This window comes from Pelobates fuscus, chromosome 8 (genome assembly GCF_036172605.1).
Source record: "Pelobates fuscus isolate aPelFus1 chromosome 8, aPelFus1.pri, whole genome shotgun sequence".
NCBI lineage: Eukaryota > Metazoa > Chordata > Amphibia > Anura > Pelobatidae > Pelobates > Pelobates fuscus.
The window spans coordinates 11988326-12012223 of NC_086324.1; the positions used below are offsets into that span (position 1 = coordinate 11988326).

The window sequence follows — 23898 nt, forward strand, 5'->3', positions numbered from 1 at the left end:
TGCCGGGAGGTTCCAAAAGATCCTTGTGGATCTTAGGAAGCAGATAAAGAAAAACAAGCTAATAAAGCATGTACCTCTGCCTGCGAATAAACCTTGACACCTGCCCTCCTCTCACACATAGAACTAATCTAATCCAAACACCTAAAGGAATAATCAAAGATAGTTCTAATTAGTAGTAGGTAGGAACACTCAATCAAATATATATATATAGAAAATAACGACACAAATTATTTTAAGCCTTGGTGCTCACTTAAATAAGGTCTAAGGTCCTATTCCTGGTGATATAGAGATAATGATATAGAAATCACATGACAAGCCCAGACTATTTCTCATCAACAAATCCTGCTCTCTCATTCGTAGGCCTGTACGTTTTTAATTTAACTCCATCAAATCGTATTTTGGTCATGTCCTAGATCACTTGATATAATCGAATTTTGGGCATCAGTCTTACTCATGAGATTATGTACGTGAACATATTCGTTAGGAAATCATTGTGCGTTTATAATTTGATTCCTTGAAGACGCTTTGCTAATGTGTTTTAAGGTTAATTTAAATGAGTTGATTAGCTCAGCCCCTAAAACTTTAATCAACCTATTTAAATTAAATTAATTCATTATTCAAATAATTGTTGCAGCCTCAATACTAATGCAAGAAAGTTTCCTAAAAATGGCAAACCAGTAATAATGGCCTGGAAAGGTGTTTATTAATGTTTCTTATTCTCTTTTAATTAAAGTAACTTTTTTAACGTTGCTTCATTTGGCTCATGTTATTCAATGTGATACTCTGTACTTTGTACCAGAACTTGCATTTATAAAATATAAGAAACCATTCACGATTACTTGCTTTGCTCTGCAGAGCCAGTGAATGAAGACAAAGGAGACAAATATTTTGTGCTGTCTGTTTTTATTTTCAATTAGATTTTTTGCAAATATAATTTAAAGCATCTATAATTGCTGCTTATTTTTAAATGTACTCCTGCCCAAATTTTTTCTAAAACTATGAAAATCGACCTCTACATTTGAATTGTCTGTTCTTTAGTTGGGGCTGTAAAATGTCCGATAGGGTTAATATACCTCTAGGTGTATCCTGATTGTCACAGGTGCACCCATGGAACCACCTAGCCCATTATCCTTCCAAGGTCTATGGACTTGGCATTGTGTAACTTACTGTAAAGTGCATTGAGGTCAATATGCTGTCTAATCACAGGTTTTTTGATATTTATTGTCTTTCTTCTTCCTTAGTGGAAGCTGCGCATGAGATCCAGCAGGTTGAGATTGAGCCGTTACCGAGATGTGTAGTTCAAGCATTTGGACCCCAGTTTGAGAAAACCTCCTTAAATCATGTGGAGTCACCGGAGGCTGACCTCTCCAAGGTGGATTCTACTCTTGTGAACAACCTGATGCCCTTTCAGAGAGAAGGGGTGAAGTGAGTGCCAATCCATTTAAATCCTATATAGGTTCAGAAGATAATGCTATATGTGAGGGCACATTAGGACAGATATGTTGGCAGTGAATGTCTGATAATACTAATTGATTCTTATTCTGTTCCATGCAGACTCTCCTAGTAACATACTCAGACTCTGTCTCTAGGTGTCTGAGTATTCCTTCTCTTTGTGCTGCTGATCTGTCTCGTCATTATGTTATTGAGCTGTAGCATATACAATCACTGCTTCATTAAACATCTACTGGATAATGTTTCTTTTATCATGCTTTGTTCAGCAATGCTCCGACGAGCAAGAGATCACAGTTGGAGACAGGCTAAATCTGAATCCACCATTGTTTGTTATGAATGAATGATTGTGATGAGAATAAGACAACAAGCTATCACTAGAATAGAGCGTCAGGATGAAATACCGGTCATGAAAAAGTGTCTTAAAAAAAAAAAAAAATAGTTTTCCTCTACTTATGCTAACTGATGTTATTTGAGAACGACATTTAAACTTGGTCTTTCTTGATTTACGCATGGGGCACAGTGAGCCACAGACTATATCACCGTAGAATAAAAAATGGGGCAGACGCATGTTTAAATAAACAAAAACCAAGGATTGAGCACAGGTATAAGGTCCAGGGCACAGTTATTTGGACCAATATAAAGGAGTACAGTACAGGGGATGTAGGTTGGCAAACTGTTCAGCCTGACTGCCTTCCCTGCTTATCTCTGGCTGACACTGTTATCATTTAGAACTCTGACCTACAGATACTGCTACTATCAATAGATTCTGTCATGTAGAATGTATTCTTTATATTTAGGAATGCTGAGCTGTTACATCCATCTCTCATTATCTGTGTACTATGAATTTTTTGTTACCATTTCTTCGTGTTTAGTGCTAGGCTTCTGTTAGGTTTAAGGTTATATTAGTGTTTGGAATTCTATAGAATTGTGTATGCTTATTGCCATCATTGTGTGTTCTACCTTCCCAGGGGTCTTGTAAAATTCTATTGGTTAATAACTATAGTGCCAACATATTCAGTAGAGCAGTATAATGCATTATTAGCTACAGTAATGGCATTAGTTCATGATTTCATTTATTTCAGGGTGTCAGGGCAACCTCTCTATTTGAGTTTATGAATTAAAAGCCCAATTGTAATCAATTAAACACTGAACAAGTGAAATCTAAAACATCCCTGCTATGACTGTAGCTGTACCCAAATAATTTTTTCCCTTCATTTAAAATATTTTTCAATTCACTATGATTTGGCATTTATTGACTAAATCTCTATTGCTTATTTTGTTGGCCAGATTAATTTATTATGACTTCGGCCTTAATTTAATAAGCTTTTTCCATATTGTTCGGTTCTGTTACGGTGACTTCTGTAGATAAAACCATTTGGAATTTTATTTTTTAACAGCAGTGAATCATTTGGAAAGAGTGTTAAATAGAAGCCTTAATGGTTTGATTTGTTAATGCTATCATTTTTAAACCATAGAGTGTACAATTGTAACCAAAATTATTCAAACCCCATTGAAAATCAGGTTTATTTTGCAATGAGATTTGTTCATGGCAGACTGCTGAAAGTGTGTAAATTCTGACAATAAACCATAATTTCAATGGAGGTTTCATCATTTTTATTACAACTGTAGATAGTTTGCCTATAACTTGATATTTCAATTACCCGTGTCCATGCAATGATGCAATTCATATAATTTTAGGTTAGGGTTAGGTGATATCTCTATTGCAAACTGTGGAGGCAACAAAATCCTCTGCTAAGTTTTTGTTTTTATCCACCTATTTTCTATCGTCATTTTGTAATTTAAATGTTGACTCACCAAGACTTATTGCTTTTGCTTACTCATTTACTTATTACTTGTTTTGTTTGATAAATGTCCAGATTGCAGGTCCATTAGTTCTGTTAAAGTTAAGAAACTCTGTAAAGTATCCTAGTTCATTGTTCGTGCCTCCATACCCTGTCCCTGATGGCTGTATGCTCTGCACGCAGTTAGAGCTAAATGGGACGTTTCCCCAAGAAGTTTGCAGTTCATTTAGTACCTCTTGATGTTTTTCGAGATGGTTGGTGGGACAGCAGTGCGTTTCTTGGCGTTAGTAGTTTATTTATGTATTTTTACATCTTCGTGTCAGGGTAGCATATTCTTCTATTTCTCTCCCTGTTTCTGAATGATTTGGCAGCATTTAATGAACTGTATGCCTTCCTATGAGTCCAGAACAGACTTGGAAGCCATTGGGACAAATGAGCTGGAAGAATGTAAGCAAGTAACGAAGCACAAAACAGACCATATTTTGCAAGGGATTCTATTTTTGTTATTTTCTTTTTTTTAAGTGAACGTTTAGATTTATAATCCAAACACAGTGTAAGACTCAATGTGTATATTATAAAGTGATTTTATTCCTTCGCTCTCCGTTAAAGCTCCTGCATTTTTGGGGATCTCTTTCAGTTTTGCAATCTCCCGTGAAGGACGCTTGCTCCTTGCTGATGACATGGGATTGGGGAAGACCATACAGGCCATCTGTATCGCGGCATATTATCGGAGTGACTGGCCCCTACTGGTTGTGGCCCCATCTTCAGTCAGATACACTTGGGCCGAGGTAGATACCCATTTACTTGTTGTTTTCTTTAATAATAAATCTCCATTTACCTCCTGTGTTTCTCCTTTAATATGATACTAATGGATTCTGTGTACAGTTGAGGTCTTATTTCAGTGAGCAGGATCAGACCACATATTTATTTATATTTAGGGGACATTCCCATTAGTTTTACAAATCTACCTCTGGAGTAACTGGTAGTGTGTTTATTAATGCGGCTGTGATGGGGGTGATCTCTGGGTGCTGGTCAGAACCCTGTTTCTAAAACGATGTGACATGAAAGAGGGAGGATGCTGGGACACTGTAGGCAGTATAACCGTTGCAGCAAGCTGTAGTGATTATGGTATTTGTAGCGCTCCTTTAAATAAGTTAGTAAATCAAACATTCCAGTGCTGAGAGCCCATGGGCACTGTTACCCTATACGCTGTCAAACCATTTCGGAGCAGTTTTACAAAATCTGAGTTCTTTCCTGCATCCATAGGCCACCCTCTGTGCAGGCTCATTAATAATATGGAAATTTCACTTCTCCATTATCAAATGCAAATATGCCTGAACTTGAATTAAAGAACCACTTCACACACACACAAAGCACATTAGCTTGCCAAGTGAATTATGCAAAAGGGAGTATCCCATCTTAAAGTGAAAAATCATGTCCCTGCAGTCTTACTGCTCAATTCTGTTATTTAGGAGTTACATCGCTTTTGTTTCTGTTTGTGTAAAAGGAGCCTCCAGCAAGATCTAGCAAGCAATTAACAGAGCAGGCGATAAAATATTCTAAATTAAACAGAATTTGCAATAAAGGAAGTGTAAACATTAGATGACTCTTTACAGGAAGTGTTTAGGAAGGCTGTGCAAATCACATGCAGGGAGGTGTGACTAGGGTTGAATAGACATAGTGATTTAACTCCTAAATGGCAGAGAATTGAGCAGTGAGACTGCAGGGACATTATCTTTGCACCAAAACTGCTTCATTAAGCTAAAGTTGTTTTGGTGACTACAGTGTCCTTTTTAAGTGCACTTTATAAAATTGCCTATTTGTATGTGAAAATGGCACTTCAATAACTAAATTAAAAAACACCTTTTCAGATCGTTGATCAAATAGCGGGGGGAGTATCCCTTCTCTAGCCACTTGTCCTCCCTGGCTGCTTTGTCTGCGGCTTCTGCATCTTCTCTGATATCAAGGATTTTTACCCGGCCACACATATGGTCACAACTCACAAACCAGAGGCTTCTCAAAGTAAACATTAGTCTGTGCAGGTGAAAAAGGGCGAGTATCAAAGGCTGCAGGCATAAGATCTGCAGTTTTTTGCAAACTGGAGGCATATCTTTTAAACAGGGATTTTTTTTTTTTTTTTTAAATGTAAAGTGTTTCTTTACCTCTTCTCTTGTCATATGTGTAACTTTCTTCCTTTGATGGTCGACTGACTAAAACATGATCACCTGCTTTGCTTATAACATAATTTCTTGGGACAGTATTTTACAGCAGAGTCTTGGAGAAGGGGAAAAAAAATCCTTTTCAGCAATTATCCAAAAATTCACTAATTTTCTTCCTCTCTCCTGGTTCTATTTTTAGGCTTTTCATAGGTGGCTACCGTCTGTTAGTCCAGACTCAATCAGTGTCATAGTAACCAGTCAGGACAGCAATATCAACAGTTTGATCCACATAGTTAGCTTTGATCTCCTCGGAAAGGTGGACAAGCAAGTCACAGCTAACTGCAAGATCATCATTATTGTAAGTAATACAGAGATATTTAAGATTTGCAGGATATAAACAGCAACATTCATCTTTTTGTTGATTTCATCTACTAAATATATATATTATTTTGTTGATGTATTTTAATTAAAATATTAAGTGACATTTGTTACCTGTTCTGCCCACATAAGGATGAATCCCATTTTTTGAAGAACGTGAAGACTGCCCGCTGTAAAGCTGCCATGCCGCTGCTTAAGGTACTGTTATACTGAGGACGATCCAACCGTCACCTCCCACTCTCCAATCCTTTTGTCTACGGCATCGAGGAATAAGGCGATATCCAGATTAAACAAAAAACAATGTTTTGTCTGGATGTATGTTCTAAATTCCAACAACAATTACATACAAAGTGTAAGACACACACACCCCACCACCCCATGCACATTACATCCTCCCCACCCCATGCACATTACATCAGAGGGTGATATACAAAGTGTAACACACACCACCACCACCACCACCACCCCATGCACATTACATCACATGGTGATATACAAAGTGTAACATCCCCCCCCCACCCCATGCACATTACATCACATGGTGATATACAAAGTGTAACATCCCCCCCCCCCCCCCCCCCCACCCCATGCACATTACATCACATGGTGATATACAAACATAGAAACATAGAATGTGACGGCAGATAAGAACCATTCGGCCCATCTAGTCTGCCCAGTTTTCTAAATACTTTCATTAGTCCCTGGCCTTATCTTATAGTTAGGATAGCCTTATGCCTATCCCACGCATGCTTAAACTCCTTTACTGTGTTAACCTCTACCACTTCAGCTGGAAGGCTATTCCATGCATCCACTACCCTCTCAGTAAAGTAATACTTCCTGATATTATTTTTAAACCTTTGTCCCTCTAATTTAAGACTATGTCCTCTTGTTGTGGTAGTTTTTCTTCTTTTAAATATAGTCTCCTCCTTTACTGTGTTGATTCCCTTTATGTATTTAAATGTTTCTATCATATCCCCCCTGTCTCGTCTTTCCTCCAAGCTATACATGTTAAGATCCTTTAACCTTTCCTGGTAAGTTTTATCCTGCAATCCATGAACCAGTTTAGTAGCCCTTCTTTGAACTCTCTCTAAGGTATCAATATCCTTCTGAAGATAGGGTCTCCAGTACTGTGTACAGTACTCCAAGTGAGGTCTCACCAGTGTTCTGTACAATGGCATGAGCACTTCCCTCTTTCTACTGCTAATACCTCTCCCTATACAACCAAGCATTCTGCTAGCATTTCCTGCTGCTCTATTACATTGTCTGCCTACCTTTAAGTCATCAGAAATAATCACCCCTAAATCCCTTTCCTCAGATGTTGAGGTTAGGACTCTATCAAATATTTTGTACTCTACCCTTGGGTTTTTACGTCCAAGATGCATTATCTTGCACTTATCCACATTAAATGTCAGTTGCCACAACTCTGACCATTTTTCTAGTTTACCTAAATCATTTTCCATTTGGCTTATCCCTCCTGGAACATCAACCCTGTTACATATCTTAGTATCATCCGCAAAAAGACACACCTTACCATCAAGACCTTCTGCAATATCACTAATAAAAATATTAAAGAGAATGGGTCCAAGTACAGATCCCTGAGGTACCCCACTGGTGACAAGCCCAAGCTTCGAATATACTCCATTGACTACAACCCTCTGTTGCCTGTCACTCAGCCACTGCCTTACCCATTCAACAATATTCGAATCCAAACTCAAAGATTGTAGTTTATTGATAAGCCTTCTATGTGCAACAGTGTCAAAAGCCTTACTGAAATCTAGGTAAGCAATGTCTACTGCACCACCCTGATCTATAAATTTTAGTTACCCAATCAAAAAAAGCAATAAGATTAGTTTGGCATGATCTCCCTGAAGTAAATCCATGTTGTCTCAGATCTTGAAATCCATGTGTTTTTAGATGTTCAACAATCCTATATAGTGCTATAGAAAGGGTAGTAGATACCAGGAATAGCCTTCCAGTGGGAGCAGTGAATGTTACCACAATATAGGAATTAAAGCATAATTATCATGTGTATACGCCTATGCTGATGAAAAAATTAAGCATAATAATGCTTACATTTCATAAAGTGCAGAAAAGATGGATCTATTGTTTTTCTGCTGTTACAATCTAGACTTTGGGGAGCATTACTATTATGCCTTATTAATGTGGAACAATTTTAAATGTACTTCAGCACCCATTATTAGCTGTAATGTGAAGGGGATTACTGGTTCCTTTGTTTGATTCACAGAGTGTTAAGCGAGTGATCTTATTGTCTGGCACGCCAGCCATGTCCAGACCTTCTGAGCTCTATAGCCAGATTGCAGCTGTAAGACCAACCTTCTTCCCTCGATTTCATGACTTTGGAGTCCGCTACTGTGATGCCAAGCAGGTGAGCTGTGTTCTAAAACGGTTTTGAAACTCCTTGTTACCTGTCGGAACAGTGCCCAAATTGTTTGTCTTTCACAGACGCCTTGGGGTTGGGATTACTCTGGTTCTTCTAATCTGAATGAGCTGAAACTACTTCTGGAAGAGTCTATAATGATCCGAAGGCTGAAATCTGAAGTCCTGTCCCAGTTGCCTTCTAAACAGCGCAAAATGGTTGTGATCGCCCCTGGCGTTAGCAACAAAATGAAGAAAGTTCTTAAAGAAGCAGCCAACGATACTGAAAGAAAATTAAAGGCCGTGAGTGTTGCTAATATTCTGAATTTATACTAATTGCAGCTGTTTGGTATTGTAAGTTTAATTCACATCTATCCTCTGCAAACAATCCCATAACTTGTCAAATCTTAAGCATTGGATTGGAGCATTGCGGAGGCCTCCATGACATTGTGAGAGGCTCTGTCCTTAAGTTGGCAGCACCAGCACCCACGCTCAGAACTTCAAACAGACTAACTGTAACTCACTTTGTTCAGATCTGTGTTTTGCAAACTTCCTGATAGTGAGGGATTAAATTGGTGGACGCTATAGCTAATATAAGGACATGGGTACTATAGCATCGGGAATTTGTTCCTAACGCTACAGTGTTCCTTTAAAGAGAAACTGTCAGCAAATGTACAACTTTCGCTCTGACCCTCTCAGCCTATTAGTGGTACACAGTGCGTAGTGTTCCAAGCTTGGATTCATGCAGATGGGGCAGAGCCGAAAGGCGACTGACCAAAGACTTTGTGGTTAAACCTTTCACCATTAAATCATTAGTAAACTGAAGGTAAACTGGAACCATAACAACATCATTCTAGCTAGTTGTTATGGTGCTCAGTGTTTTCTTTGTAAAGCATAAAAAACGCTTCTAGAACCCAAAACATTTTTTTTTTAATAACATGCTAGTTTTATCTTAATGCAGAATGTTTATTTTTATTTATTTTTTATACTTTACTGTTTTACAGCACTTTTTGCTCAGTAGAACAAGCATACCAAAAATTGCTCTTAAGGCGTCACTTGAAAAGCTGCATTAAGGAAATGCAGAGATACAGATCAGTGCTTCGGGCAGACCATAAAAAGCTATTCTGATTTTTAAATTGAATCACAAGTGTACATTTTTGAAAGAGAAATAATTATTTTTCTCTTAGTATCGAAGAGAATCAACTCCTTCTAAACCAGACGAGTGTAAAATGAAATGCTATATTTTTCAGAATGATTAGCAAAGATTACATTTCAAGTTTTTATTTCCAGAGAGGAATAATAATCTTGTTAATTAAAAATAAAAGCAGAGTTTGCAGAGACTTTAGGCAGACATCCATTGCCAGTAATGACTGTTCTCACAAATCACAATCTACATGTGATGTCAGTCTGTGCAGTGCGTCACTATACAAGGAAATCACAATCTGTCCCATGAAATGACATGATCGTTTAAATGGGAAACTGTTTCTATGTCATATGTTTGTTATATTTCTCATTAATCACCAAACTCGTGTAAAGACGTAGCCAAATCGTAAAACTCAGACTAAAATAGCCAAGCTCTGACTATAAGTTAATTGATCCAGCTCTTTTTGGCTACATTTTGCGATGCAGTTTTCAGTTCTCTGGAACTTGCTGTTTAGTGAATAAAGTGTGTAATAAGTCTTACCTGAATCTTTTCTTACCATGGTGACGACCCATTCTATGTCACCTCTATTACAGAAAGTTCGGGTACACGAAGCGCTTTTCCAGTTTTACATTCAGACCGCACAGGCCAAGCTGTCCTCTGTCATGTGAGTGAATAATCAAAGGGATTTACAGTGGGGGATGTCCTGGTAGCCCTCAATTGATGTAAATGAGTTACTTAAAGGGGCTCTCCAAGCACCAAATGTACAAGAATTGACCTGTTCGATATAGACTTGTTAAAGGGTAAATGTGCTATTTAGGTTTGACATCATTTTTTTTTTCTCTCTCCATGATTGCATATTCCCTAGGGGTTGAGGTATTTATTAATTTAAACACTGATGATGAATTACAAGTCACATTAAATATATATATATTTATATATATTAGGGCTAGGCCGATAATCTGTTTGGCTGATATCAGTATCTGCCACTATTTACACCGATATTGCCAATAATGTGAGAGGCTGCACAGGCCCAGGACACCCTGGGCTGGCACGTCCTGAAGGTGGAGAGGATCACTAAGGGACAGGGAAGGGAGAGGAGCACTAAATATTCTTGAAAACAAAATAATCCGACTGGCATGTATATTTTGTACATTTACCACCCGATAAAAAAAAAAAAAAAAAGATTTGCTCAAAAAAAATATATTGAATAAACATGCTCAGTAAACACTAGATTTATGTAGAAAATGTTTCTTTTTTCAAAACGGTAAATGTACGTATCGTTAAGTAATCGGCTATCAGCCTTAAAGTTCAGAATATCGGTATCTGCTCTAAAAAAAAAGCAATATCGGTCGATCCCTAATATATATCCCAAAAGTGTAGTTTGGTACAAACTAAGTCTGCTGTACAGCAATGATTCTTTCTCAAGCATGTCCAAGAGCATTCATCACCTCTGTTAAGGAAAAGAAATGAAAGTGTAAATGGCTGCACAACTTGAACTTGATGCTCAGATATTCCTAATTTCTTCCAATGATTTCACTTTGTTCTATCAGAGAGTACATCATTGATTTGCTGGAGAGTGGGCGGCAGAAGTTCCTTGTGTTTGGCCATCACAAGCTGACCTTGGATGGAATCTCTGAAGAGCTGACTAATCGGGTAAAGGCTTCTGCTTGGCACTGTAAATTATAATTTTTGTTATTTCTCAATTTTGTTTCTAATTGTAATTCTTTTGGCCAATCCTTGTTTTAAAGGGGCATTCTAAGCACCATACCAACCAAAGCTCATTGTAGTATATATTGTGCGAAGGCCAGGGTGGGATAGGTACCAGTGGAGCTCCTGTTTTATGTCAAACCACTCAAAAGAAGGTTTTGATATAAATTGAGGGTACGGTGCCTGTGGATACTTTGTATTGTTAGCCAGCGTGTACTATGTTTGGTATGTAGTGCGACAGATGTTTAAATTGCACCCACTGTATAATATATAGATTGAGAATGTGAGTGCAATGATAGATACAATTGGTAAACTTTTCTTTAGAAAGAGAGGATAAATTCTTTTAAGCCTCTTATGCTATATCATACAAATCACACATGTTACAGACCGTAACAGCTTAGGTGTTCTGATTGGTTTTAATATATCTATATGTTTACAGCAAAACTTCTTCATTGATAACACTGAGATTTTATATGTGGGGCTCAGGAGACATCATCATAAACTGGGAGATCCTGGTTAGGTTTATAAAGAATTCCGATTTTGCATTCTATTCTCCTAGAGAGCAGAACTAAAATGGCAGCAGTGTAGCTCTCACTAATCTCAGGCAAACAGACATGTATGTCCCAATTCTTCTCGGTAACAGAGACCCCTGTGGTGCAGTGTGGCAAACCTTGCATTATTCCCTGTTTATTATAATGGATAGTTTCACGGATTACATCGCAATTCTAACTAAAAAAGGATCTGTCTGCTGAAATAAAGGACCAGCAAAGTATGTCCCTGTAATCGAACACTTCTCCCTAGTGTTTATATTTTTATTACCTGCAAATCTTTGACAAAACTGGGAATATTGAAACTGGGTTGCCAGGCTACTGGGACGCCTTACAGTTTAGCCTTAAATTGGGGGTAGCACAGGGGGTTTCTCGTCCTGCTATTACACAAAACAGTACATCATGAAGTCCTACATTTTCTTTAATAGGTAAAACAAATTGCATTGAATCACCGTGCACTCAGTAGATTTGTTAAAATCATCAAATGTCACATTTCAGTTTAGGGCATTTTTTTAGTTTTTTTTTTTTTTTTTTGAATCTTGCATCAAAAAATGTTTTGTTGTAATTTGATCTTTTAAATGAAGTCTTGCTATTCACATTAATTGTTGTCACAAATGCCATCTGACAATGGACAGAGAAGATTTTTATGCAGTTTGTATTTCCCTACTTTTACAGTAATTACTTACAATGCTGCAATGCATTTTCGATTAATTTATTTGCTGCAAGTGGCTTTTGCAATCTATTTGTTTATTGAATTTAGTGTGACCTAATTTGCAAACATAACCAACCACAATATCCCAGAAAACTGCAGCTTTTACCGTGTTAACATGATGATACCAGTCTCAGGAAATGGACTTATGTGAACTTTGTTACTTTATATTGCTTGGATGAGATTTAACTTATTAAATGGTGCAACCAGGGCACTGACTATGCCTCTTTTAGTATTAACCTAAGTTGTCACTGTTTTTCCCTCCAGAAAGTGGATTACATCCGTATTGACGGCACTACCTCGTCATTAGACCGCCAGATATTATGCAAGAAATTCCAGTTCTCGGAGGACACGTGTGTTGCTGTCTTGTCTTTAAGAGCTGCCAACATGGGACTGACACTTTCTAGTGCTGATTTGGTTGTATTTGCTGAGCTGTTCTGGAATCCTGGAGTAAGGCTCTGTCCTGCTTTAATCCTACCAAAGATTTAAAGATGTGTATTAAATTCCATTTTAATATCTCCTTCCAACTCACATACACATGTTATTTAAACATGTGAATTAGATATAACCTAGGTAATTTTAGGTTAAATGTAGAATCCATTGTACACACACTCAGATTGAACAGAGCTTGCCCTAGATTGAGCCTGGACTACTTGCTGCATGTTGTGTGAAGGATACATTGCATAGATACGCCCACTTTATAATCATTATCTGAAGAAATGATATACAATGAACACAAGGTACTTACTAACTGCAGTTTGGACCAGTGACACAAATCTGGGATTGTCTTGAATATTATAGAAATAAAAGGATATCGAGCTTTGTGAAATGTGGGATCAGTCATGTTAGTTATATACAGTAACTTCTGCAATGGGAAGTAAAAAGAATGCATATGTTTAAAGAGAAAATATGATTTTATTTTTTTCTCACCCCAATAAGTGCTGTTTACTGGGATTAGGTGTACAGAGGCAAGTATTAAACAAACAAGCCTTCACTGCACTACGAGGTGTAAATGTCATCAGTTACCCAAAATACTTTGCATATGCTTTGACTCCAGAGGATCATGGAACATTTTAGAATTTGCATTGAAAGCCAGGCAGTGCCAGTATAGCCTTTAATTTCATGAAAATTACGATGGGTGTGGGGGAGGGGGGGAATCACAATTGATAGCTCTAGGTTACCCTTAGAATGTGCCTGTCCCAAAATTGCAGTTCTGTGATACTTAGAACCTAACAGTGCTGCTCTTTAACTCATGCTCTTATACTAATCTCTAAGAGTTATAAAGCAGATAGCTGACTGCAGTGGGCTGGGATGCAGTGAATATAAATTATTTATACGTACTGTGCTTCACTAGCTTTGTGGAATAAGAGATCTGGGGCAGTATAGCTCAGCAGAATCTGGGCTGTCTCCAAGGCCAGCAACATCAGGCTATTGATAAACTGCAAACAAGCAATAGTAAGTTCTTATAATGGGTAACTCTTTAAACCCTTGAATTAAGACTTCAAATTTAATGTGTGTTCACACACATCATGGTAACAAGCATACAAAACAACCCAAATCTTAAACTAAACCAGATGTGTATATGCAGTAACTCGGATTCCAAAGGCAGTCAACATGGTTTGTAGCTCTACCAAACCAAAAGATAAGAGCATAGATCTAAAATCCCCATAGGATCCAGTTTCTGGTAGGAGATGTGCACTTTAACGGAACACTCCTGACCCTTAAATCACTTCAGCTTACTTCCTGATACTCATACAGACCAGGGAGGTTTTCTTCCCCTCTGTGAAGCTAACCGAAGTGCCGCCACGCAGGGCAGAGCACACTGCTTCCCCCCTTTTAAATTAACTTTACTACAGCGCATTGAAAAGCTGATTGTGTGCGCGGAGGCTGCTCAGTGAGAAACTCTGATTGGTGTATTCCCCTGCACACACTGAAAGAGAGGACGTCTCGCAAGCTGGTTTATCATGTAGCCCCAAAGTAAACATGCAGAAAACAATACAGGCATGCTTTCTTTGGGGTATATTTACTAAATTATTCAAACAAAAAAGGTTTGTTTTTTTTGTTTGCTTGTTTTAAACTGTTTTAAAGTTATTCCTTACAATTTAAAAACCTCTTTCCTTTTTGCTCCGTATTTAGTACTTTGCAGCAAAATGGCCCAAGTTTTATGTCTATAAATCGCCTCTCCGTATTCAATAGTTGTTTGCTTCACAATTTTGGAAGTCAGATTTGCTCAAATAGACTAATTATCTGTTTCACAACACTTGAATGTCCAGGAATTCTGTTAAGGGATTATGGTTTTACAGAACACTGCATGTTCTGATCTGATTGTCCAATCAGGTGCCTTGTTTGGATCTGACCGGAACAGATTAAGGCAAAGTGAAGTGCACAAGTAGCGCCCCCTCTGTACTTATTGAAACTCTTGAATGTAGAAATCGAAAGGAGGGCGAGGACAAGCAATTAATTTCTTCCTCTGTTCGCTGACCTTTCACAGAACATAGTGTTTATCTATGAGTAATTGTAAGAACTATCATCAAACCTTTCCTACTGCTTGTTTAACACAGCAATTCAGGACATTTTCTAAATATACTACAGGTCATTTAAGGGATGTCTTTGTGTATAACTGAACACTTACACGGTTACTCTCTGACCTGACAATGGAAGGAAAGTGAATTAAAGGTGAGATTCACAGTTGAGGGTTTACTCCAAATGCCATGACAAGCTACAGTTGCTGCAGAATACAAGCTTTCTTGCCTGTGAACTACACATGCATATCTGGACATTTTCCAACAGATATTGTACAAGTTTCTTATTGCGTGAATGTCAGTCATGCTTCTGTCAGTACGGTTGCATTGTGCTCTATTGCGCATTTGTGATAATCGCTCACGTGCCATGCAATACATGGGGTACTTCTCATTCTGCTATGAGACTAGGTGAGCATGTTGCTTTCTCTGGCAACTGCTATTCTCTAAGATAAAGAATACGATAAAACAAACTCTTTTCAAGATATATTAATTGACAGAATGGATTTTAATATTGTAGGAAGGTAATTAAATGTAATTGCTGGTGCCTTAATGCATGTCCTGCTTTCTGCTCGCAGGAATATGAAATGGAAGATAAAATGGTTAAAGATTCAGAGTCCGTATGCATTTGTTATATTATTGTTACACGCTAATATTTGTATTTGTTCTGTTCTAGGTTCTGATCCAAGCAGAAGATCGGGCTCATAGAATCGGACAGACAAGTTCAGTGAACGTTCACTATCTTGTTGCGAAAGGCACAGCTGACGACTATTTATGGTAGGCAGCTGACTGTGGGGATGATGAGACTGTTAGTGTAGCTCGTGGATCACTAGTGTTGTGCACAGGACATTTTTACAATGGGCCATTTCATAGATCTGGATTTGTTGAGATATAATCTGGAAGTGCTCTCAATAGTGCTCTTTTCCATGGTACAATAAAGTTGTTAAATTATGCTGCTCTCAGCATGTAGACTGTAACCGGAATCATTTTGTATATGATTTAATACGTCACTTTTTCTCTGCTTCCCCTTTCCCTCATAAAAGTGATAATCTCCCCAGATTATTACCTGAGCCTTTACCTACTTAACACCAATACGTGCACTGCTCACTTTTGACTTTGTGTATTTTAGAAGCAATCTGATGATGATTAGCTCTGCCATGTCCCATTGAGGTCAGACCATCCGAAGTTTAAAATTAAAGGGATACTTTTAGCACCAAAACAACTTCAGCTTAATAAAAACAGAGAACGTTACCTGCGCTCTGGCCTAAATCCCCATGTGCATTTAGACAAAATGGAGGCTCTTTAGTTTTATTACAATGGCCATTTGAATATATAAGTTCACCTGCCACGTCAAGGAAAGCCTCAATAGGTGAGTCCTACTCTAGCCATTAGATATGCTGATATCAGCCAAGAATCTCCAGTGAGGCAGAAAGGGGTGTTTTATAAACCATTACATACTTATTAACCCTGAATAGGGCTATAACACATACGTAATAAGTATGTAGGGGTTTATAAAACACCCCTTTCTGTCTCATTAGAGATGTTTAAACTTTGTCTGATACCAGCAAGGTTTATTGTATGTGTAGAAGCCCTATAAAGGGTTAAATGTGAAAGGGTTTGATACCGGAGAAACTGACGGAAGCGAAGCACAGAGAGATGGACACAGGTTTCTTCAGGAAGGAAGAGATTCTTTATTGGATCACCGATCGGGACTCAGAGGGACTAGCGTCACCAAAATACCACAAGTTCTGAGCCCCGGACAATAGTGCAGGCTCCTTATATAGGCACATAACTCCTCCCATATTAAGCTCCACCCGCACATTCTCTTGACCAATCAATACAAATAAGAATTAACTTCCTGCTTGACCGCATGGCTTGTCCAGCACAATGGAGGAGGGGGAATACTACATCCTGTATTCTTGCACATGCTCCGTACACTACTGATCGTATCTTGCCTCGTGCAACCAACTGATCGATACGTCAGCATATGCACGTACACATGCCACGTGGTAATCTCGGCCTACTAAATTTATTTTTACCGAGATTCCACCACATTCCCCCCTTTGATGCCTCTTGATATTTCACAATTACTTGAGGCATCACTTAACCTTAGTTTGCATACACCGCAAGTTACCTTGAACCAGACCAGACTTATCTTATGATGTGAATCTTCAACACTCATCTTCCTGCATTGGTTCTCCCTGATCTAGAGCCTTATATTTATAAATTGCCATTATCTGTGCAGCAGCCTTCCTCTCTGCTATATTTTCTATCAGGCTTTGCACAGACCTAACTACTAAGGGTATAAGACACGGCAGGAGTAGACACAACATTAAAATCAGTAGGACTCCACCTACCACTGCCTTAAGCCCTCCAAACCACTCATACCAGCTACCAAACCAACTACTTGGATTATACCCTTTCCATACCTGAGTAGGCACATGCGCTAGTTTAACCATATGGCTAGTAAGCTCAGCTATTGCTTGCCCTTCGTCATCTATTTGAAGACAGCAATTGCTCAGGTTAAACTTCCCACATACACCTCCCTCTACTGCCAAAAGGTAATCCAAGGCTAATCTATTTTGGTAGACTGCTGTCCTCATCCTGGTATTATGCTTCGCTAGAAGATTGAGCGCTTGTGATGTCTCGTTAGTAATAATCTCAACCACCGCCTGTAATCTTATAATACGGTTGAGCATATAAATAGGGGTTCTATAACCAAAGGTACCATCTTATGCCCACGTGGCTGGCCCATAATAATCTATGATACGCTGGGGAGGCCATTCATCATCTTCCCAGGCGCCTATCTCTATGGGTCCCCTTTTCTTCCTATGATTCACATCATACACTTTAACACCTAAAGTCTCACCTGTTTCAATCGGTAACAAGAAGAAGGATGGTTTGAGCATACCCAACACACATGCCCCTTCCCAGTCCTGCGGCAACTCCGAATAGGCTTTCTTACCACAGATCCAGTACAAATTTGCTGGGGCTCTCCAGGTAGATGTGATGGATAAATCAAACCACACATCCTTTAAATTAGCGTATCTAGCAAACGGGTTAGATGGTTCTGAGACATTTGAAGCCGACCACCAAGTTGTATTCTTTGTATCATCATCATAAGCTTTTTGCCCTAGACAAGTTAATTCTCCTACAGAAGTATTATACATTATTCCTTTCCTTGCTATGCAAACATAACCTATGATGGAGGTCTTTAATCTCCACTCAGATTTACCTCTAACACTCATATGATAGTCGGCTTGTGTAGATATTAATTGGTCAACTGCCTCAGAACCGGACATTACCTCCTTTGCTTCCCAAGGCCATTGGTCTCCCATGTTAGTACCTCCACACACATAGCAGTTGGTAACATTAAGACTACCGGCAATACTTTCAGCTAAGTCAATGAACAGGTTTTTAGCATTATGGGGGATCTTATTATCTATACTCATCTCTTCATAAAAGGAATGGTATACTTGATGAGTTTGGGAGGATACCGTATCAGTCTCTATCCCTATAAACAATACTGTCCCAGGATCTAAACCCGTCCCGTATATTTGAAACCCAAATAAATTGCCATACTTGTCTAAGAACTTATCGGGGTTATTTATAAGTATATGGATGGGATTGCATTCCATAGACTTACAATATGGGCTGGTAGGCAACTTAGTCACTATCATGTCTTTGTCTACTGTCTGTCCCCAAGTCGCCCACCCCACACAAGACCAATATGGGCAAAAGTTATAGTCTTTATTTGGGCATCTAGGACTCACATATTTATTTTTACTACTGGGACAAATATATTTATCATTAGACCCATACGTCCTCTCCCATCTAAGATCCCCACATACATTCCACGGCTTCTTACCACTTGATATCGCTTTACACGCATCAAATAGCAGAACACCCGAAGAATGTACGGATTCTAATACTGTCTTATTAATTAGGGTCCCCTGAGGATCTCCATTCCTGAGAGTCAACCAAATTGTACGGGGTTGATACTCTGGACTGAAGCACTTAGGTTCTCCTACTCCTAAGTGGCACACACTATAGTCTATATTTAGGTATCTACATCTCGATACATCTCCTTTACACTCGTATTGTGAATGCCAAATTAGGGTTTGGGAAATATGGTTACCTGTTCTTGTAGTCTTAATGCATACCTCACAGCTAGGAGTGTCGGTACCTCTACCTTCCTGAATATAAAAATACACATAAATAAACACTATCATCAACACATCTTTCGCCGTCATCCTCAGTCTTCGTCCGTGCGAAGGCACCTCAGCTTCCAGGATGTAAGGGCTGCAGGGAATGGAGTTCTGCTCGTCTTCACAGGAGTCCCTTCGAGACTTTCCCTGGCTTATAAACTATACGTCGGTGGGCGGACAGGCTTTATTATGGCCTTCTCACTCACGCACCAAATCCCAAAAATAATAAAATTTGTAATCCACAATAATTCCTCGTTACTCCGACTGAGTCGTGCGTTTTAACCGGATCTTGCAGGGATTCTCTGGATCTGCTGTAACTTGCCAAGAATCGACTGCTGCTGGTTTAACCCTGGAGTGATGTATCCACGGAGTCACTTCGGCTACTTTTATTGCTGTAGGGGTAGACAAAAGAACAACATAAGGACCTCTCCACTTGGGCCCTAACGGTACATTATTCCACTCTTTAATCCACACTTGATCTCCTGGATGATAACTATGAACTGGGGGATAAATATTCACAGGTAATCTATCTTGTACCCATTTCTGTACCTCCTCCATAGTCTTACCCAACTCTACAACCTGCTGCCGGGTAATTCCTTCTCCCAACTGACTCAAGTCCCCCCTTAAGTTACCGAGTACGGGAGGTGGTCGCCCATACATGATTTCAAAAGGAGAGGCCCATCCTTCTGGTAGGGGTACTGCGGATTCGCAATAAAGCTATGGGTAAGAGAACGTTCCACTTAAGTTGGGTTTCCTGACACATTTTAGCCAACTGATTCTTAATAGTTCTATTCATTCTCTCTACCTTACCAGAACTCTGGGGTCTATATGCTGTATGAAGCCTCCACTTTATACCGAGCATATGAGTCAGTTGTTGTAGGCACTGATGAACAAAAGCTGGACCATTGTCCGATCCTATAGAACAGGGTAGTCCATATCGGGGTATTATTTCTCGTAGCAGGAATCTCACAACTTCTCCTGCTTTCTCTGTACGAGTAGGACATGCTTCTACCCAGCCTGAATAGGTGCACACAATTACCAGCAGGTAACGATGTCCACCTGATTTAGGCATCACTGTAAAGTCAATTTGTAAATCGGACATGGGGAGTCCCCCCATAAACTGGACTCCTGGTGGCTTTACTGGTCCTTGTCTTGCATTATTTTTAGCACACGTTACACATCTTCGTACAATGGCCTGAGTCAAGTTGGACAATCTTGGTATGTAGAAATGTTTTCTGAGAGATTCTTCTGTGCTGTCTCTCCCAGAATGTGTCCCGTTGTGATAATTTTGGACAATTTCTACCGCTAGTGATGCTGGTATGACTATTCTTCCATCTTCTAGCTGATACCACTTGTTCTCCAAATACTTTCCTGGTTCAGTCTTTAACCACTCCTCTTCTTGAGCTGTATAAACTGGAGTCCATTGGGACAGTGGAGTTGGTATAAGAGCAGCTATATGCCCCACATATTCCTGTCTTCCTGATTCAGCAGCACGCTTAGCTGCACTATCTGCCATCCGATTTCCCTTGGTTACATCACCATCTCCTCTCAGATGCGCTCGACAATGTATGATACCGACTTCTTTCGGCTCCCACACTGCTTCCAATAGTTGTAGGATTTCAGCTGCGTACTTGATTCCTTTGCCTTCTGAATTCAGTAGTCCTCTTTCTTTATACAAAGCTCCGTGGGCATGAGTGGTTAAAAACGCATATTTGGAGTCCGTGTAGATGTTCACTCTTAAACCTTCAGCCAATTGTAACGCTCGTGTCAGTGCTATCAATTCTGCCTTTTGTGCTGATGTTCCTTTCGCCAGTGGCCGAGCTTCTATCACCTTGTCTATTGTTGTCACTGCATATCCTGCATAGCGGATCCCTTCTTTCACATAACTACTGCCGTCGGTATAATATTGAACATCGGGGTTCTGGATGGGAAAATCACGAAGATCTGGTCTACTTGAGAATACTTCATCCATTACTTCCAAACAATCATGTTGACTTTCAGTAGGTTGTGGCAAAAGGGTAGCTGGATTTAAGGTGTTTACAGTCTCTAAATGCACTCTTGGGTTTTCACACAACATTGCTTGATACTTGGTCATACGGCTGTTACTAAACCAATGATTTCCTTTGTAATCCAACAACGTCTGTACTGCATGTGGGACTCGTACATAAAGTTCTTGACCCAGAGTGAGTTTATCGGCTTCAGCTACTAGCAGGGCGGCTGCAGCTACGGCTCTTAGACAAGGTGGAAGTCCGCTGGCCACTGCATCCAATTGCTTAGACATGTAGGCAACAGGTCTTTGCCATGATCCCAAGTACTGTGTCAATACTCCCACAGCCATTCTTCTTTGCTCATGTACATACAGGTAGAATGGTCGTGTGTGATCAGGTAGACCTAATGCCGGGGCACTCATCAAAGCCTTCTTCACATCTTCAAATGCCGTTTGCTGTTCTTGGGTCCATAAGAAGGGGTCGTGCTCTGTACCTTTGATAGCTGCGTACAGAGGTTTTGCCAGTATCGCGTAGCTGGGAATCCATATCCTACAGAAGCCTGCTGCCCCCAAGAATTCTCGCACTTGTCTTCTATTCTTGGGTATCGGTATTTGGCACACAGCTTCTTTTCTCTCTGGCCCCATAATTCTTTGACCTTCAGAGATATGGAATCCCAGATATTTGACAGTTGGCAAACACAACTGAGCCTTCTTTCTAGACACCTTGTATCCTGCCTTCCAGAGAATGTGTAGTAGATCGTGCGTTGCTTGCTGACAGATTTCTTTTGTAACTGCTGCTATCAACAAGTCATCTACATACTGTAACAATACACACTCTCCTGGGATGGACTCGAAATCCAGTAGATCTTGACTTAGAGCTGAACCAAATAGGGTAGGTGAATTTTTAAACCCTTGGGGCAGTCTTGTCCAGGTCATTTGGCGTTTTGAGCCCGTTACAGCGTTCTCCCATTGGAAAGCGAAAATACATTGACTTTCTGCGGCAATTCGGAGGCAAAAGAAGGCATCTTTGAGGTCTAAGACTGTAAAGTAAGTAGCCCCGCCCGGAATTAAAGCAAGCAGGTTATATGGATTGGGTACAACTGGATGTATACTAACAACCGCATCATTGATTGCTCTCAAGTCCTGCACAGGTCGATACTCATCTGTACCAGGCTTTTGAACAGGCAGCAATGGGGTGTTCCAGGGGGAAGTACAGAATTTTAGGATACCATACCGTATGAACTTATCCAGATAAGATTGGATGTTCTTCTTAGCCTTCTGCGGGATGTGATATTGTCTTAGGCTCACTGGGTAAACCCCAAGTTTTAGTTCAATTTTAATAGGTGGAATATTGCGGGCCAGTCCTGGTGGGTTGTTCTCTGCCCAAACTCCTGGTATGTTGAATAATGACTCATCACTCCTAGGGTTTTGGCTAGTCAACGCTGTATAAAGTCGCCACTCTTCTTCCTTTGGTACGGATAATGTCATAATACCTGAAGGTCCATTAAACTTTAAGGATGTTGTTCCATTTGGTAGGAACGTAATCTGCGCTTGTAATTTTGATAGCATATCACGTCCCAGCAATTGGACTGGACATTCAGGCATATAAAGGAATTGATGTTTTACTACGTGGCCTCCCAATGTACAGAGTCGACTTTTAAGAACCGGTTTTTCAGCACTTCTTCCAGTTGCTCCTATTACAGTAATAGTCCTTCCAGATGGAGGAGCAACTAGATTAGTCACCACTGAATGTTCAGCACCAGTGTCGATCATGAACGCACTCCTTTTTCCCCCTATTGATACATCGACCATAGGCTCCGCTCGACCAAGGGGGATGGAGCCCGGTCGGTATCAATAGTCCTCCATGACCGTGTCAGCCAATCCTACAAAGTCCCTGCCTTCTCTATCGCGGGACCTTTGCGCTGCTGGGAAATACCTATCTTCCCTAACACTTCCTCTGTTCCCATTGCTCCCTCTATTACCATTACTCCCTCCGGGGCCTCCTCTACCTCTCGCTCTGCCTCTAAAGTTTCCATAACCTGTCCTAGGTCTGTCTCTCTCACACTGTTCTCTTCGAGGACACTCATTTCTCCAATGCCCTTCTTCCCTACAGTATGCGCACTGATTTCTACTTAGAGGTTCCTCATTCCACTTACTATCGCCTCTATCTGGGCCCCGTCTATCTACGCCTGCGATCGCTACCGCTAGCATATCTGCCTTTCTACGCATCTTGCGCTCTTCCTCTTTCTTCCTCTTTCTTACTTTCTGTTTCCCTATTCATATATACCTTATTCGCTACCTCCATTAGTTGGGTGATGGACATACCTGCAAACCCTTCTAACTTCTGTAGCTTGCGCTTAATATCTCCGTAAGCTTGGCTGACAAAGGCGGAGTTCACCATTCGGGAATTATCTGCGTCTTCCGGATTAAAGGGGGTATACAAGCGGTATGCCTCCAATAATCGGTCATAAAAGACACTGGGCGCTTCATCACTTTTCTGAATCACCTCAACTGTCTTCGACATATTAATGGCTTTCTTTCCTCCGGCTTTCATGCCAGCAATTATAGCGTCTCTATAGGCTCTGAGTTGAACCATATCAGCACCATTTACATTCCAATCGGGATCGGTGTTGGGATAATGTGTTGCGGCCCATGCTGATGGATTGGCTTGGTTTAAAGTACGGGCTTTATCCTCTAGTGCTTTAATGGCCGCTTGATTAATTCTTGTCCTTTCCTCATTGTTGAATAAAGTCATTAATAACTGCTGGCAATCAGCCCATGTCGGGTTATGTGTCTGTACTATTGAGGTGAACAGATCAGTCATAGCTTGTGGTTTCTCAGTATACGAGGAATTGTGGGTCTTCCAATTTAAGAGATCGGTTGTCGTGAACGGGACATATACAAAGACT

At 39.9% G+C, this 23898-nt stretch overlaps 1 protein-coding gene across 2 annotated transcripts in view; it reads left to right on the top strand.

Annotated features, from left to right (window-relative positions):
- Positions 1-23898, top strand: part of SMARCAL1 (SWI/SNF related, matrix associated, actin dependent regulator of chromatin, subfamily a like 1) — a 55363-nt gene that overhangs the window by 26074 nt on the left and 5391 nt on the right. For both annotated transcript variants that reach the window (XM_063429241.1, XM_063429242.1), the window contains exons 6-15: positions 1242-1425; positions 3892-4042; positions 5613-5771; positions 5924-5989; positions 8037-8177; positions 8255-8470; positions 9905-9975; positions 10862-10964; positions 12543-12725; positions 15471-15571. In XM_063429241.1, coding sequence (XP_063285311.1) covers positions 1242-1425; positions 3892-4042; positions 5613-5771; positions 5924-5989; positions 8037-8177; positions 8255-8470; positions 9905-9975; positions 10862-10964; positions 12543-12725; positions 15471-15571 — 1375 coding nt within the window. The remainder of the gene's footprint in view (positions 1-1241; positions 1426-3891; positions 4043-5612; positions 5772-5923; positions 5990-8036; positions 8178-8254; positions 8471-9904; positions 9976-10861; positions 10965-12542; positions 12726-15470; positions 15572-23898) is intronic.